At 39.6% G+C, this 13975-nt stretch overlaps 5 protein-coding genes across 5 annotated transcripts in view; 2 read left to right on the forward strand and 3 right to left on the reverse strand.

Moving 5' to 3' along the window:
• MELLADRAFT_69346 (uncharacterized protein) overlaps positions 1-1053 on the reverse strand; it is a gene marked incomplete at both ends in the record, with an annotated part of 7520 nt that extends 6467 nt beyond the window's left edge. The window contains 2 exons of the mRNA XM_007418274.1: positions 58-385; positions 475-1053. Coding sequence (XP_007418336.1) covers positions 58-385; positions 475-1053 — 907 coding nt within the window. The remainder of the gene's footprint in view (positions 1-57; positions 386-474) is intronic.
• A 1105-nt stretch (positions 1054-2158) lies between these two features.
• MELLADRAFT_113578 (uncharacterized protein) lies at positions 2159-2746 on the reverse strand (the record flags this gene model as incomplete). Its single annotated transcript, XM_007418304.1, has 1 exon — positions 2159-2746. The coding sequence occupies one exon, from the start codon at positions 2744-2746 to the stop codon at positions 2159-2161; it is 588 nt and encodes a 195-aa protein (XP_007418366.1).
• A 2423-nt stretch (positions 2747-5169) lies between these two features.
• On the forward strand, positions 5170-6132 carry MELLADRAFT_95716 (uncharacterized protein; the record flags this gene model as incomplete). Its single annotated transcript, XM_007418289.1, has 2 exons — positions 5170-6006; positions 6097-6132. The coding sequence occupies 2 exons, from the start codon at positions 5170-5172 to the stop codon at positions 6130-6132; spliced, it is 873 nt and encodes a 290-aa protein (XP_007418351.1).
• Positions 6133-7844: 1712 nt separating this feature from the next.
• On the forward strand, positions 7845-10971 carry MELLADRAFT_51018 (uncharacterized protein; the record flags this gene model as incomplete). Its single annotated transcript, XM_007418270.1, has 18 exons — positions 7845-8001; positions 8092-8181; positions 8260-8291; positions 8350-8405; positions 8485-8529; positions 8602-8653; positions 8721-8768; positions 8846-8899; positions 8969-8984; positions 9063-9122; positions 9188-9221; positions 9291-9400; positions 9474-9558; positions 9637-9839; positions 9921-10144; positions 10226-10386; positions 10463-10670; positions 10740-10971. 18 exons carry the CDS (start codon positions 7845-7847, stop codon positions 10746-10748), a joined length of 1644 nt encoding a protein of 547 aa, XP_007418332.1.
• An 812-nt stretch (positions 10972-11783) lies between these two features.
• Positions 11784-13352, reverse strand: MELLADRAFT_73607 (uncharacterized protein; the record flags this gene model as incomplete). Its single annotated transcript, XM_007418280.1, has 5 exons — positions 11784-12224; positions 12352-12530; positions 12621-12846; positions 12910-13150; positions 13236-13352. The coding sequence occupies 4 exons, from the start codon at positions 13236-13238 to the stop codon at positions 12359-12361; spliced, it is 642 nt and encodes a 213-aa protein (XP_007418342.1).
• Between the last annotated feature and the right edge of the window lie 623 nt (positions 13353-13975).

Consider the following 13975-nt stretch of genomic DNA (forward strand, 5'->3'; position numbering starts at 1 on the left):
TTTGATCCTCAGATTGAAGTTTAACTTTAGATAATTGATGATTCTCGACAGTAGTACCATTCATAGTAGATAACAAAGAAGCCATTTCGTCTTTCACATCAGCTAATTCCGAACATAATGAAGCATGCGCTGAACGTAAACAACCTAAATCGAATAATAATTTATCATTGGATTCTAATTGATTGGCAAGTTGATCGGCTAAAGTTGAAATCACTTCATTTCTTGCTTCTAATTCTTCTGCATCACGTCCTGGTTCAAGTCGATTGAAATGCATTTCTAATTGAGCTGCTAATTCGTCTGTTGGTAATGCTAAAAGATGATTGATCATATCATGTAGTTTATCTCCACGTGGTGGTATAGCAGAAGGAGCTAATCCACATATTTTCTATGAGATAAAATTGATGAATGGATTAGTATCATAGATATGAAAGAAAGCAAAAAAGACGAAAAAAAGAGTATTAGAAGATTACTAACGTTTTGTTGAGATTGATGACGATTGAAAGAAAAATCACGATCTGTAGGTAAAGTAGGTGAAGTTTCCTCTATCGAAGGAAAGTTCCAAACGTTTGATTTTCCTGTCCAGTTATTTGGTTCACTACTTTGAGTTCTTTCACGAGCTTTAACTGAATTCAATTTTGATGCAAAGTTTTTCTTGAAATCGTCAGTACCAAGATAAGCTGAAGTTTTACTACCACGTCTTTCAGCCAGACTACAAGTACTAGTAAGAGAATTGGCTCGAGTTCTATTGATTTGAGTGGTCTTGCTGGGGATCACCGACATTGAAGGTGAATGTCGTAATATGATTTGATTTAATCTTGGTGGACTTGATGGTTCATTACCGATGGTATCTTCAGGTAGGTTAACGTCAAGTAAAATTGGTAACTCTTGTGGTGAAGTGATCGAGAGTTCTAAGATAGGTTCAGGAATGGTTGATTTGGAATCTTCATCACCGAAGGAGCTTGGTGGAGACGAGATAGAAGAAGAGATAGAAGAAGGTGAGATAGAAGAAGGGTATCTTTCTGAAGAGCAATCGCTAATAGATATGGAAGTCATGATTGGTAAAGGGTAAGATTGAGAAAAGTGTAAGCTTGGATCTAAAACAGGAAAGTTGACGATGGACGATAAATGGTCCCTTATATAGGTTTTCGAAGACGACACTGATGGCTCAAAAAATTGATATCAATCTGGACTGATGACTCTCCAAATCGAAAGAGACGCCGATTGGCAATCGAAGCACACGAAAAGTTTCATGACAGATGGAAATCCAAAGGGGGCTGAAAGTCAGTCACCTCCAATGAGTGAACATCAGATCAGTGCGAATCAAAATGTGACCAGGTGTTTTGAAATGGGCTATATAACAATGATAGATGATCATTTGAACTTGGCGTCACTTTCGAATTTCTTGACTTGCTATTCCGAAGCGTGCTTGAACTCCAACCTTTACAAAGTTGTCTTCACCTAACGCCCCATCAAAGACAAATGTGGTATCAGTCCAATTCAGTATGATAGTTCAGCTGCTGAGGATTTGAATGCGGCTCGATAGCACTCGACATTATTGATACGCAAAAATCCAATATGGCCATTTGCCAATTCTTCATGCGGTCATAATCCAACCCGGGGATTTGGTCCAAAAACAGTCATCTACAACACTGCCCATCATCTTAGCACCATGTTGACCTGATACGTACAACTCTACTCTGCCATCTTTTGTTTGTTTTGGAGATCTTCAACGCCGCAATTGTTCATCATTAGGTTCTTCATAGTCATCATTCCCCGATCTAATCAGCCATTTCGTGGTCGGTTCGCGTACCAGCTTCTGTGACTCATGTGTATGATAGTCGATTCGAGAGTCGTATCAGAGCCAAGTCTTGAGACTTGACCAAGGGAGACTTCTCGAGCAAATTCCCGCGGGCTCAGTTCGGTTGACCTTCTCCGACTTTTGAACGAACCTGAGGTTTTAATCGGTTTGTTTGATAGATATCAACAAGTCCGTATTAATCAGGAAGATATAGCTCATGAGGCATCAGAAGTGACAAAACCATGTGACGCCGAAATTGACGAGGACTGTGGAAAAAGAAAGTGCTGGTGCTGAGTAGGCATGTATCTTGTGGTAAGGATGGATTTAACAGGGTAATATAAGAACTATAACTTTCATGTGCTACTCCTTTACAGCATTTTCGTTTATGATAAAGTACATTAAATCGACACAGGCTTCGGATAGGATTTCAGAAGAAAGATATGGAGATTCAGAGTTTTTTTTTGAATTTTGCTTTTCTTGTTCTGCAATTCGTTTGAGATACATCTTATAGAAAAATGAGGGACTACCAATGTATCGCAGGCGCTTCAAGTTCCTTTGTTTGAGTTGTGCCACCGTCCGGCCTGGATTGACGTAAGATTTCCAACGTTTTGTGATGGAACCACAGGCGTTTCTATACTTGGTGTTAACTTGAAAGGAAGCTCCTACTCGAGTGAACTTTCCTGAAGGCTCGATCGAGGGCCTGGTACAGATAAGGTCCTTGTTACCCCGCCATAAAACTTCTGTCATCCCGTCACAGAATCCAAGATCCACTTCACATTTAAGATCTGGCCACCAAAAACCTCCACCTTGGACGTCAAAACCTTGGTGCTTGTAGGCGAGTTTGCCTGTCTGTTTGTTGTACGGTAAGAATATACCCAAGGACCAACCAGGTTTGTTCGGGTGAGAATTAGCTTGATCGCACGTTTCTTTATATAAAAATTTGGACATGGACTTGAAGTGTTGTGTATAAATGTTTTGTATTTTAGGACGACGGAGTACACATCGTCTCCACCAGTAAGAGAGCAGCTTACGGCTACGCTGTACCCTCTTACAGGGACGACGGCCACCTATAAATGTAACGGGGCGAAACTGCGCCTCGTATACGGATTGTATTAAATCTACTTAGACTTACGTAGTGAGTTTAGATAGGGAAGACTTAGGGAATGGACGATGTCTGATGGGGGACAGAGGGCACGAAGGTATTCTCGAAAAGATAATTCTTAGAGAACTGGTTCTTAATTGCAAAGAAGGAGCGGCTCTATTTATACGCAACAACATAGAGCAGAGACTTCGGAAGTAAGAGAAATGCAGTAGGTCAAGAATGGGGTTCCCACTAGTTAGCTGGTATGGGGACCCGTTCGGCCGACACTCTACCCTTGTATATCTGAGCTTGTCCTCCTTGCTTGAGGCCTTTAGCCAGAAAGGTGCATCATCGTTTATTGAAGATGATCCCTTCAGCTATTCTTGAGACGCTTGTCTTAGGACGAGCGTCTCTTCACTTCTAAGCGATCTCATTGTTAGAGTCATCTCTAAGCTAATCCACTCGAGGCTCTAGCCTTCGAGTGGAGTCTTGTCATTCCCTGCATTCATCTTGGGTAGACAAGTTCTATGTCTGGCTCAGCACGAGTTGATCAGTGATACCCTAGGGCCTAGTATTACTTCCTGTACGTATTCAGTACAGCTGTATGTACAGGAACCTCTTCTGAGCCATACTGTAGCCCTGCTACATAAATGAGAAAGCTTGAGTTCGATATGAAAGCATGAGTAGAACAAAGAGAAGCCAAAAATGATTCACTCGCCAGCAACTTTTGATGGATGATGAGCTGGGTGAAATCCCACCGCGCCCAGATGTCCTCGTACCATGTCACTGTTCCCTGTGATTGGGTTTGAAAATGTGCGCTCTTCGTGTAAATATTCGGCAAGATATCGTAGTTTGGAACGTTGTTTTGAAGACATAGAATCAAATGGCGTTTGACAAATCAGAGCAACTACCCTCAAAGAACGCTTGTCCGTTAAGACCCACAGTTTGTTGTCCTTGATGATCATAGCTGGCTCTTGCCCAAGAAGTGGCTCGTCCGTATACTTTTCCTTATCAGGGTTATCTTCCACACGAACTTGGTGAATGTGTCTTTGTAAGTCTGGTCGATTGAGGACTATCTTGACATGGCGTGTTTTTCTGTGATGATTTCGTATCCTCTTTTGCGCTGCTTTTATCAGTGCGGGATCCTTCAAAATGCTGGATGAGTTCCTTCAAAAAATGTAAAGAAATGTGAAACACAGCACACATCACCCGTCTCAGCTTCTGGTGGCTGATAACGAAGCCTTTCTTCCTTCGCTCTTTCACGATGATGCTGCCGTACCATTGGGTTGCGTATGGGGAGACTATAGTGGCTCTCAAACCTGACCCAGTTTCAAAAAACCCGGTTGCCCCAGTTGAATTTTTGGCTGGGAGCTGTCAACAAATGTCAACTTGATACACAAAGTTACTGCCAAAAAACAACTGGGTCAACTGGGTTTTTTGAAAACCGGGGCAGGTTTGAGAGCCACTTATGTAGGATTTGAAGACAAGACCGACGCTCAGCTGTAACTTTAAGTCGCTCCGAGATGCGAACGATGTGGAAACGTGCTGGCTTCCGCTGAGCGTGCAGCCGAGCATATCATGTTACTGTTTACATATTCCAAATTCTGTTTTTTGACAAGTCACGTGACGGTCTATTTGAGGTTTAAACCGAGCCTATGTACATAATCCGTTGGTGAGCATAATATTTGAAGGTGATGTGGCTTGAAAGACTCCTGGCCATCCAGATCCTAACACAAGTGAACGTTTCACTTTGAAAAACTTATCAGAGGATTCAAATCATCCATTAAACCAGCGATAAGGAAAACAAGATTATGGAGGACACGATGAATAACAAGAATACCTTACCGATAGAGATCATCATCCAAATCTTGAAAGAATTTGTAAAGAATTTAGAAAGAATTCCCGCCAGGGCTGGTTCACTCGATTCAGGACCTGATTTTACAAAGTCGTCGTATATCGAGCTAACCAATTTAAGATTGATATCTCGAAATTGGTCTGAAGCTGTTATACCGTTTTATTATCAAACGATCGTTATATGGGATTCGAAACGCGCTCAGACGATTTTAGACAATTGGAAAGCTGATTTATTTGAACCTCACTTTTCTTGTCCTGTTCGGCAACTTAAAATCCTAAAGCTTCGGTATTCGGAATACCAATCAGATCAAGCTGAGAATGATGAAATTGGTGAAGCTTTTAACTCAAACTTTGACATGGTGACTCTCTTCGAGGTGCTAACCCAAAGTTCTTTCGATTGGAATTTTTAGGTCAAACAGCATCCACTCCAGTTTCAATGAATCAATTAGCAACATTGATAGAATTACTTGGTAAAAAGTTGAAGACTTTGAGCCTCTGCTTTGTCTATCATAACAATATAGGTATTTCGCCTCGAGTGATCAAAGCCATTGAGAACATTGAAGATTTGAAATCGTTCATGATCTTTAGCGGACACGAAGATTCAAAATATAGAACTCGTAATTTAAAATCAATAACAGAATTATTCTCAGCAATGCCCAAAATCGAATGGTTAAAATTTATGTGTGGTGCAATAAAAAAATTAGATTTCAAACCTACGGCCTTGACCAATTTACGTTGCCTTTCTTTTTCTTATGACAAGAATTCAAAAGTGTTATCAAATATCATTCGAACTTCAAAAAGCACTTTAAAATTCATTGAACTTAATTCTGCTTTTGAAGATTGTCAAGATTTGATTCAAATTTTTGAACCGATTCAAGATACATTAGAAGGGCTGGGTACAATGTCATTTAGTGAAGATCTACCTGCTGAATTTGCAAGTTTAGATTTTCCAAAGTTGAGAGTCTTGATAGACCAGTCTACCCGTCCTTATCGTGTAATGAGAGCAACAAATGAACATGTTCTAGCAGCTCCAATGTTAAGAAATGTTAGAACAGTGGTCACAGCCATAGAATCTACTACTTATAGGTCTTATTGGGATTTGACAGATTTATTAGTTGGTGTGGAAGAAGTACCCAGCTTTAAACATTTTGTTTTGACCAAAGAAGCATGGATTCAAGATTATATTGTGATTCCTCCTAAATTTATGGAAGACTACAAATCTCGTGGAGTTCAATTGCATGTTACAAATCAAGTTTCATGTGATGAACTGATGGTCCGTATTTCTTCTTCTTATCACACATTAAGCATTTCAAGAGTCTAAAGCTCTTAAATTTTTGTACTGATCTCTGCGTTTAATAACTAGGAATTGGATCTTAAGCTGAACGGACCGATGAACTAGATACTCAAATCTGATCATCGAAACTCCAGCCTCAGCACCCTTCACAATATGTTCAGCAGTCAGCCAGGATAAGTTTCTTGAATAAACGCAATGATTGGAAACTGCTTTCCTATGCTCTTGAGCAATGAGACAGTACAAAGATTTTGATAAAAAATTGTAGTCATTGACCTTGCGAGTCGCAGTCGGTGTCAGGTTGTATTAATTTGGGCGACATATGTAAACCTTGAGGTAACCTTTCTGAGATTCTTGATTTCGGAGTTACCGGGATAGCAAACACGGGAAATCCTTGCCACAGCCTGCCACAGCATTGCACCTTCATTTTAAGCGTCCAGATAAGACCTTTGGTCTTATCGGCTGTTTTTGGAATCATGATATCCATATTCAGATTGAGAAAACCAAAGCAGGACAAATTGGATGAATCCGTCTCAAATTTATATGTATGTACGACAATTTCAAACACAAAGCTAGGACTCGGCACCAGGAGATCACCGAGATGAGGTTGTGGTGAAGGCATAGAATCATGGCTTTCTAGTTGATACCAAAGTAAAGTCCAGGCCTTTTGTTCGTTCGTCAAGGTCATGAGAGTTATCATCAATGGACTCTTGGATAAGGTTTTCATGAGCCCGTTCGGAAGTAGACTTTGTCATGATTGATAGGATGACTTGTTTACTTTTCCGTCCTTTTGCGATTTAGAAGCTCCAGCGGCTTTAAAGGAAAAGATTGAAGCTATAGAGATCGTTCCTCAGTTCCTTGTCGATAGCATTTTTCATTTGATAATCGAAGTTTACAAAAACGATTCGGGTAAAATCAGATTTTCATCTCACCTCAACAAGTCTTCTTCAACCAAAATCTTAACTACGCATACATTTCCGCAAACTCAGCAAAGTCCCACGTTGACGCCGTGTCGCAGCGTGTCGGCGGCGTGGGACTCTGTTGACCTTGCACCTTCAAACCATTTCGTAAATAAGTTTCACCACTTCCTTTCAAATCACCCTCACAATAACTTCAAATCAGCTCACATTTGAGTCATTCTCAACATCATTTTCAAGATTCCTTTAGAGTACATAGTCTCAAATCAGTGTCATTAGTCTACATAATCAACTATCAAGTTCCTCTTTGTCCCGCTCAGGTTCCAGGTACGGGTGGGTGAATCGATTCAACGGGTTAATCTCAAACAAAAGAACCTCTCAATCCAAACTTCTGTTAAACCAATCTTTATCACTCAAACTTACCCAAATCATTTCATTCCTCACCTAAAACTTATCTTAAAGTAGATACTCTATTTACATACATTTCTAGTTTGAATGATCTGAAACGATTTAAGCTCTGAAGACATACAGTTTAATTCAATCCGTTTTACTCTGGTCTCTTTCTATTCCAATTTTGTGTCAGGAATTCGCATTGTCTCTCATCACTACTTCTCAGCAATCATTTCACAGCGTAACAAACAACCTTCGCTGTCCATCTTTCTCTCTTCCCGCACTACAATCTAAATACTTCATATTCTCAATTTAATCTTATCACCAGCATTTGCTGTTGCACGACGTGATTTTTATTTTTTATTTTTTTCAATTATACATATATCCAATCATCTTCATAATCAATTCATCCTACGGTCACCAAAAAAACACCATCTTACTTATCTTGCAACTCACCTTTCCAAGTCTTAAGCAGAAAAAAATCCACTTTTATCTCTATAAAGGTCTTTCAAAATGTCAGTCAATTTAGAAGAAAAAGGATCTAAAATCATAACCAACGAAAAAGAAGATGTTCATGATCCTAATTATCAAGATGAAGGTCATCATCAAGGAGAAGGAAACGTCAAGAGGAACCTAAAACAAAGGCATATCTCTATGATAGCTATTGGTGGTAAATACTAAAATTCTATGATTATTTTTGATCGATTGAAAAGCTTTCTTTTTTTTTGACGAAGATGATTTTTTTTTCGATCATACATAGGAACGATCGGTACTGGTTTATTTCTTGGTAGTGGTGAAGCTTTGAGTAATGGAGGTCCAGTTGGTTTAATTTTGGGCTATGCTATCATGGGTTCGTAAATCCAAACTTTTTCTCAAGTTAACTTTCACTAAACCTGATACATCTTCATATGTGATCTTTTGACCACAGGGGTCGTTGTTTATAGTATGATGGTAGCATTAGTGAGTCTTTGTTCTGAGTTTATCTTGTAGAAATTGAACTAATCAATACGGTGCACAGGGTGAAATGGTCACCATGTTTCCAGTCAGTGGAGCTTTTACACATTATGCTACAAGGTTAGCAAAACAATTTTAAATTCAAAGATAACACACACCTTGTTTGTTTTACATGAACACTGACTGAAACTTATTTCAGATTTGTCGATCCAGCATTAGGTTTTGCTGTCGGATTCAACTACTGGCGAGTCTTTTCTAACTAATCATGAACCAAGATTTGAAAAGTTTGATTCTAAAAGAAATTGGTCCAATTTAGGTACTCGTTCGGGATCACACTTCCTACTGAAATTACTGCTGCTGCAATAGTTGTAAGTGTCTGACTCGCTGACACCTTATCGGTCTTGGCATTCTCTAATATCATGGTTTCCTTCTCAGGTTCAATATTGGACTTCTAGTGTCAATGTCGCTGTTTGGATTACAATTGTAAGAATCAACTTTTTTCCAAATCTGACGTTTGGATTTGAGTCAATGCTTATCTCAATGCGAATCTCGGAAAACAGTTCTTAATCACAATTTGTGCTATCAACTTCTTTGGTGTGAGATGGTACGGAGAAGTAAATATTTTCTCTTTGAAATGCTTGATTCATGCATTGAAATTGATTTAACCGTGTGTTTGTTTTCAGGCAGAGTTTTGGTTCTGTAAGACTTTCTGCTTGGGTGTGAAGTTTTCATTCAACTTTTGGATACTTGCTCATCATATATCTTGATATCTTATAGCTGCAATCAAAGTCATCGCGATTGTCGGCTTAATCATCCTAGGAATCGTCTTAGATCTTGGTATGTCCAGTATTTTCTATACATTCACTTCATCTGATCACTCATTACCACTCGTTTACCATCAGGTGGAGGACCGAATCACGACCGTATTGGGTTTAGGTCAGTCTCTGACTCCACAACCTTCTCCATTTCTAAAGCAAACTACTGATACAATGAAGTACATCACAGATATTGGAAAAATCCTGGTCCTTTTAATCAGTTAAACGGCATTCAAGGCAGTCTTGGTCGATTTTTATCCTTCTGGAGTGTCTTTGTTCAAGCAGCTTTCTCATACCAAGGTATTGGATTCTTTCTATTGACTTCACTCGTTTGCTCTTTTGGCATATTTATGTGTTATTTTGTTTTCCAAAGGTACCGAGATTGTTGCTTTGACAGCTGGTGAGGCCGCTAACCCACGTCAAACTGTTCCAAAAGCTATCAACCGAGTCTTTTATCGGTACGTCTTCGATGTTTTTGCTCAAAAATCCCCATGAAATATCAAGTTTTGAGAATCAATTTCTTTCCTGGACGATAGCATCTTAATGTTTTATATTGGTGGAGTCACTGTGATTGGGCTTCTTGTACCATATAATTCACCAGGACTTTTAGGTGGTACTGGAGATGCAACTTCATCTCCATTTGTGATTGCAATCAACAACGCAGGAATCAAAGTCTTACCTGATATCGTGAATGCGATTATCTTGACTTCTGCTTATTCAGCTGGAAACTCCGATCTTTGTAAGTCTTTTTCAACTTGACCATTGACTCTTGTTTCAAATCTTCAGAACAGAAAAACTGATGGTTTTGTTTGAAATTCAGATGCAGGAAGTCGTATCTTATATGGATTATCAGTGGACAGAATGGCTCCTAAAATTTTCCGAAGATGTACTAAAGGAGGATTACCACTCTATTCATTAATTATTACCTCTCTCTTTGGGATTTTGTCTTATATGAATGTCAATAGCTCGGGTAGTACAATCTTTGATTGGTTATCAAATATCTCTTCTATCACTGGTCTGATCACTTGGTGGACAATTTTCTTGGTATGTAAATTTTTTCTACTTTACTTCATTAAGAAGATTTTCAACCTTCGTATTACTGACGAGTGAACAATCAAAAAATAGTCTTATTTGAGGTTTCATAAAGGTTTAGCTTATAAGGGAATTGATCGGGATACGTTACATTACAAAGCACCTTTTCAACCTTATCTTTCTTATTTCGGTATCACCATGATTTCTATCATCATTATCTTTAATGGATTCAAAGTCTTCTTGGCAGGATCTTGGTAACTCTCTTTTTCTAACTATCATACACATCTATTGAACTGACATCAATCCCGATTCTGTTTTCTTTTTGAATAGGTCACCTTCGAAATTCATTGCAGCATACATTTCATTGCCGATTTTCGTTGTCTTTTTTGTTGTTTGGAAAACAGTAAAAGGTACCAAATTAGTTAAAATTGAAGAAATGGATTTCGAAACTGGTCGAAGAGAATTAGATGAAATGGACGCTTTTGAAAGGTCAAAGAATGTTGAACCTACTACTGCATTTGGAAAGTTTTGGGCTTGGGTAAGTTATCTTTTTGATCATACCATGAACCATAACCCAACTGACTAACTCTTTTTTTTTCGGTCTCAGCTAATGTGATTTTTTTCACTGGAGGGAAATGTAGGGTCAATTACTTGGGTTGTTTAGCTGTTCATCTTGTATTTATCTTTCATTTCTTCTTATCACTGTTTGTTTTGTTTTGGGAAAAAAGACTTTCGGTTGGTTCATTTGTATCTTTTATGCACATTGTTTTTTCTCTATATATTTGTATATTTATGAAGTTGAATCAATCTTGGAAAGAAATCAAAAAAGTATCAAATGTATCTTCTTGATCTGGTTATCATATCAGATACCCAAATCAGAGTGAAATCTAAACTTTTATATCGAACTTCAATTTGGATGAAACGTAAGAGGGCCCGTTCGACAACTTCAGCCAGAAATCGTTACACAATAACGAAACGCGAATCTGCCCCTTTTGAAGGATTGAAGAACCTGAAATCGAGTTATACGATTATCGAACAGTCAACCAAAAAAGGTCAACAGGTTTGTTGTTCACCTCTTGATGGCCATTTTACTGTTTGGTTTGTTTGGTACCAACTACAAATTTACATAAATCTGATATCTTTTAGAAAATCAAAGTATTTCTTCTCTCAAAACCATCCTACATGATGGTCATCAACGATTTGGATCGATCTTTTTGTTTTTTGTACACTCCTTGTGGTAGATATCAAGTTATAAGGCGCTGAGAACACAAGACCACACCATCATCATTGTTCTTGAATTCAAGCTTGAAAACTGATCAAAACTCTTGTACAACACAAAAAACACGTCATCAATCGGGTCTACATGGTCACTCATGAATCCCAAAATCTGACTAAATGATTTTATGAAAAGAATCGTTTGTTTGAACTTGATATCACGAGAAGTAGTCTCGAGGTTTGAAGGGCTACGAGCAGTCCTTGCCAGTCTGAACTTCAGAATAACTTATCTGCTAATATCTATTGGCAAGACCTCACTGGCTCTTAATCAGACGACTGAAAGGTTCTGTACCTGAACCGGATGCACCCCGGGACTGAAGAGTGCGACTTCTTGCAATGTTTCGCTCGCCTTCTTAAGCAGGCTCATCGGATGATTCACGAACATCAGAAGAGGATCAGGACTCCCCACTTTGGCTTTGATTGCATTTGCGCCCTCCCAGAGGGTCCTATACATGAGTGCAAGACAATTCAATAGTTCCGACCCAAATCATGACAAGATAGCATTTCACTCAGCTAATCTACCGATGCGATTGACTGATATGATCACACTCAAGTGATATATGTCACTTGTCAGAGTGCTTGCTTTTTAAAGTTCGTCTGAATACATCCACATCCACATGCAAAACATCATACCCATTGAACATAATCGAAAAGACAATACTTGGGAAATCATAGTAGGCTATCCCGAATGTTGGAAGAATACATATAAGATTCGTCAGGATACCTGGTTTCTGGCACCGAAACGTATGTCTAGACCAACAAGTGAATTGTATGGGCTGGACTGACTATCTCGAAGGCAAACTCGACGGTGTTGATCCTGATGTCAATAAACCAGCATTTCAACTCAGTACCCAGATTGAATAGCTAGAGTAGTCTGAGAGCCGAGGCTCGTAAAATTGACATTGTACCACCGATGTACTCTGATGTTGAAAGTATTGACTTACATATGGCTTAAAGTGAGCCCTGTAGGATTTTCTGTGCCGCCTTATCTCTCAGAGTCGAAAAGGCTTGCATGATAGTTTGCTCGTTGATGGTAATATCAGCTAGGTTCACTCCGCCTACGTCTGCTTTTGGTCTCGACACCCTTGATGCGATAGCCACAGCATCGGTCTCCAAAATGATACTAAGAATGAGAATGAAACGATTAGGCGTATGTGGAACATCAGCATCTCAAACAGGTTTTCTGGACTATCTCATTTCAAGATTCACTTACCCATCATCCACCATCTCATCCAAACAAAGACTGACGAGGTCCAGATTTTCAAGCACTGATCTTTTCTCGACTTGGTTTCGAAGTAAGATTGAGATTGCATCAAAAAATGAATTGAGTAAGGTCTGTAACATCAATTCATTCTCAGATTCTTGTGCCACCACATAAATTGTCATGTCGATTATCGATCGGTACAAAACGAGATGATTCTGAATGATCAAGATGTCGCCTACCCTCGATCGATGTCAGATCATATCCTAAGTTTAAAGAATACAGAAGCTGAGAAACTGACCTGTTGATTTCCTCGTCTTTTCCCACATCGTCTTCTCAAAAGCTCGCTGATCCTTTAGTGTCCTCAATTGGGAACTGAATCCGTTGAATCCCAGCTGCACCATCCCTGGATTTGGTTTTCTGTTGGGTTCTGCAACAGTTTGTTGTCTGAGGTGAGGGGGATCATAATACTTTGCCAAAAGTCTATTACCGTCCGAGTCGATCAGTACAACAGCGGTAGTAGTGTAGAGCGAAAGGTTAGACTATAATAGCCTCAGTCCAGAAGGATATATAAAGTCAGTTCATGTAATTTATTCACAGGATGAGCTGAGCAGTTGGAAAACGTACCATGATTGAATGAAGAATAATCAGATTTTGGTGAACAGGTCTAGGAATTTATCGTGTTTATTTATCAAAGCAAGATGACGGCGGCTGAGGCTGGCTGAGGTCGTTGACCACGATTTCATGCGTCGTATGATCTGTGACGTAGCTGTGGCTAGGGTACATAAGTGTAGCGGCCCCGGCTAGTTCCCGGGTCAGTGCCGCGGGATTCGGGAAGGCCCGCTCAGTACTTTCAGCGAATTGAGATTTTCTCAACTGAGACCACAAGAAGTGGAGTAGGCTCGATCATTATGGTCCGATTCTCTCCAATAACCTTCAATTAGAGCCGGATGCAATGAATGTAGATGAGGGGCTGTAGATTATTGTGTCATGAGAGCAAGAATAAAAACTCCCTCAGTAGGCACCGGGATGCCTATGACAATCAAAGGCCACCGTATCAGTGGGTAGGATGAAGCGAATCTCAAAGAATTTTTCAACACCCATCCATACATGTTGTGAATCCTCAGAGCCATAATCCGAGCATGGTTTGATCATACAGAAAGAGCTCTCGGGTGGTATCAGCTATACCCAGAAATTTGGAGCTCGTACATAGCAAGAGCCATAGCACGCAACCAGACCAATGCTTCAAAAGTTCAAGAGCACGATATGGGGAGAACATTCCCGAGTTGAACTATGCAAGCAAAACACAAGGCAATTCATTGACCAAAAGCTCGACAATCTCTGGAGATGCGCATCTCCTTTTGGGA

Source organism: Melampsora larici-populina (genome assembly GCF_000204055.1).
Source record: "Melampsora larici-populina 98AG31 unplaced genomic scaffold MELLAscaffold_88, whole genome shotgun sequence".
Classification (NCBI taxonomy): Eukaryota; Fungi; Basidiomycota; class Pucciniomycetes; order Pucciniales; family Melampsoraceae; genus Melampsora; species Melampsora laricis-populina.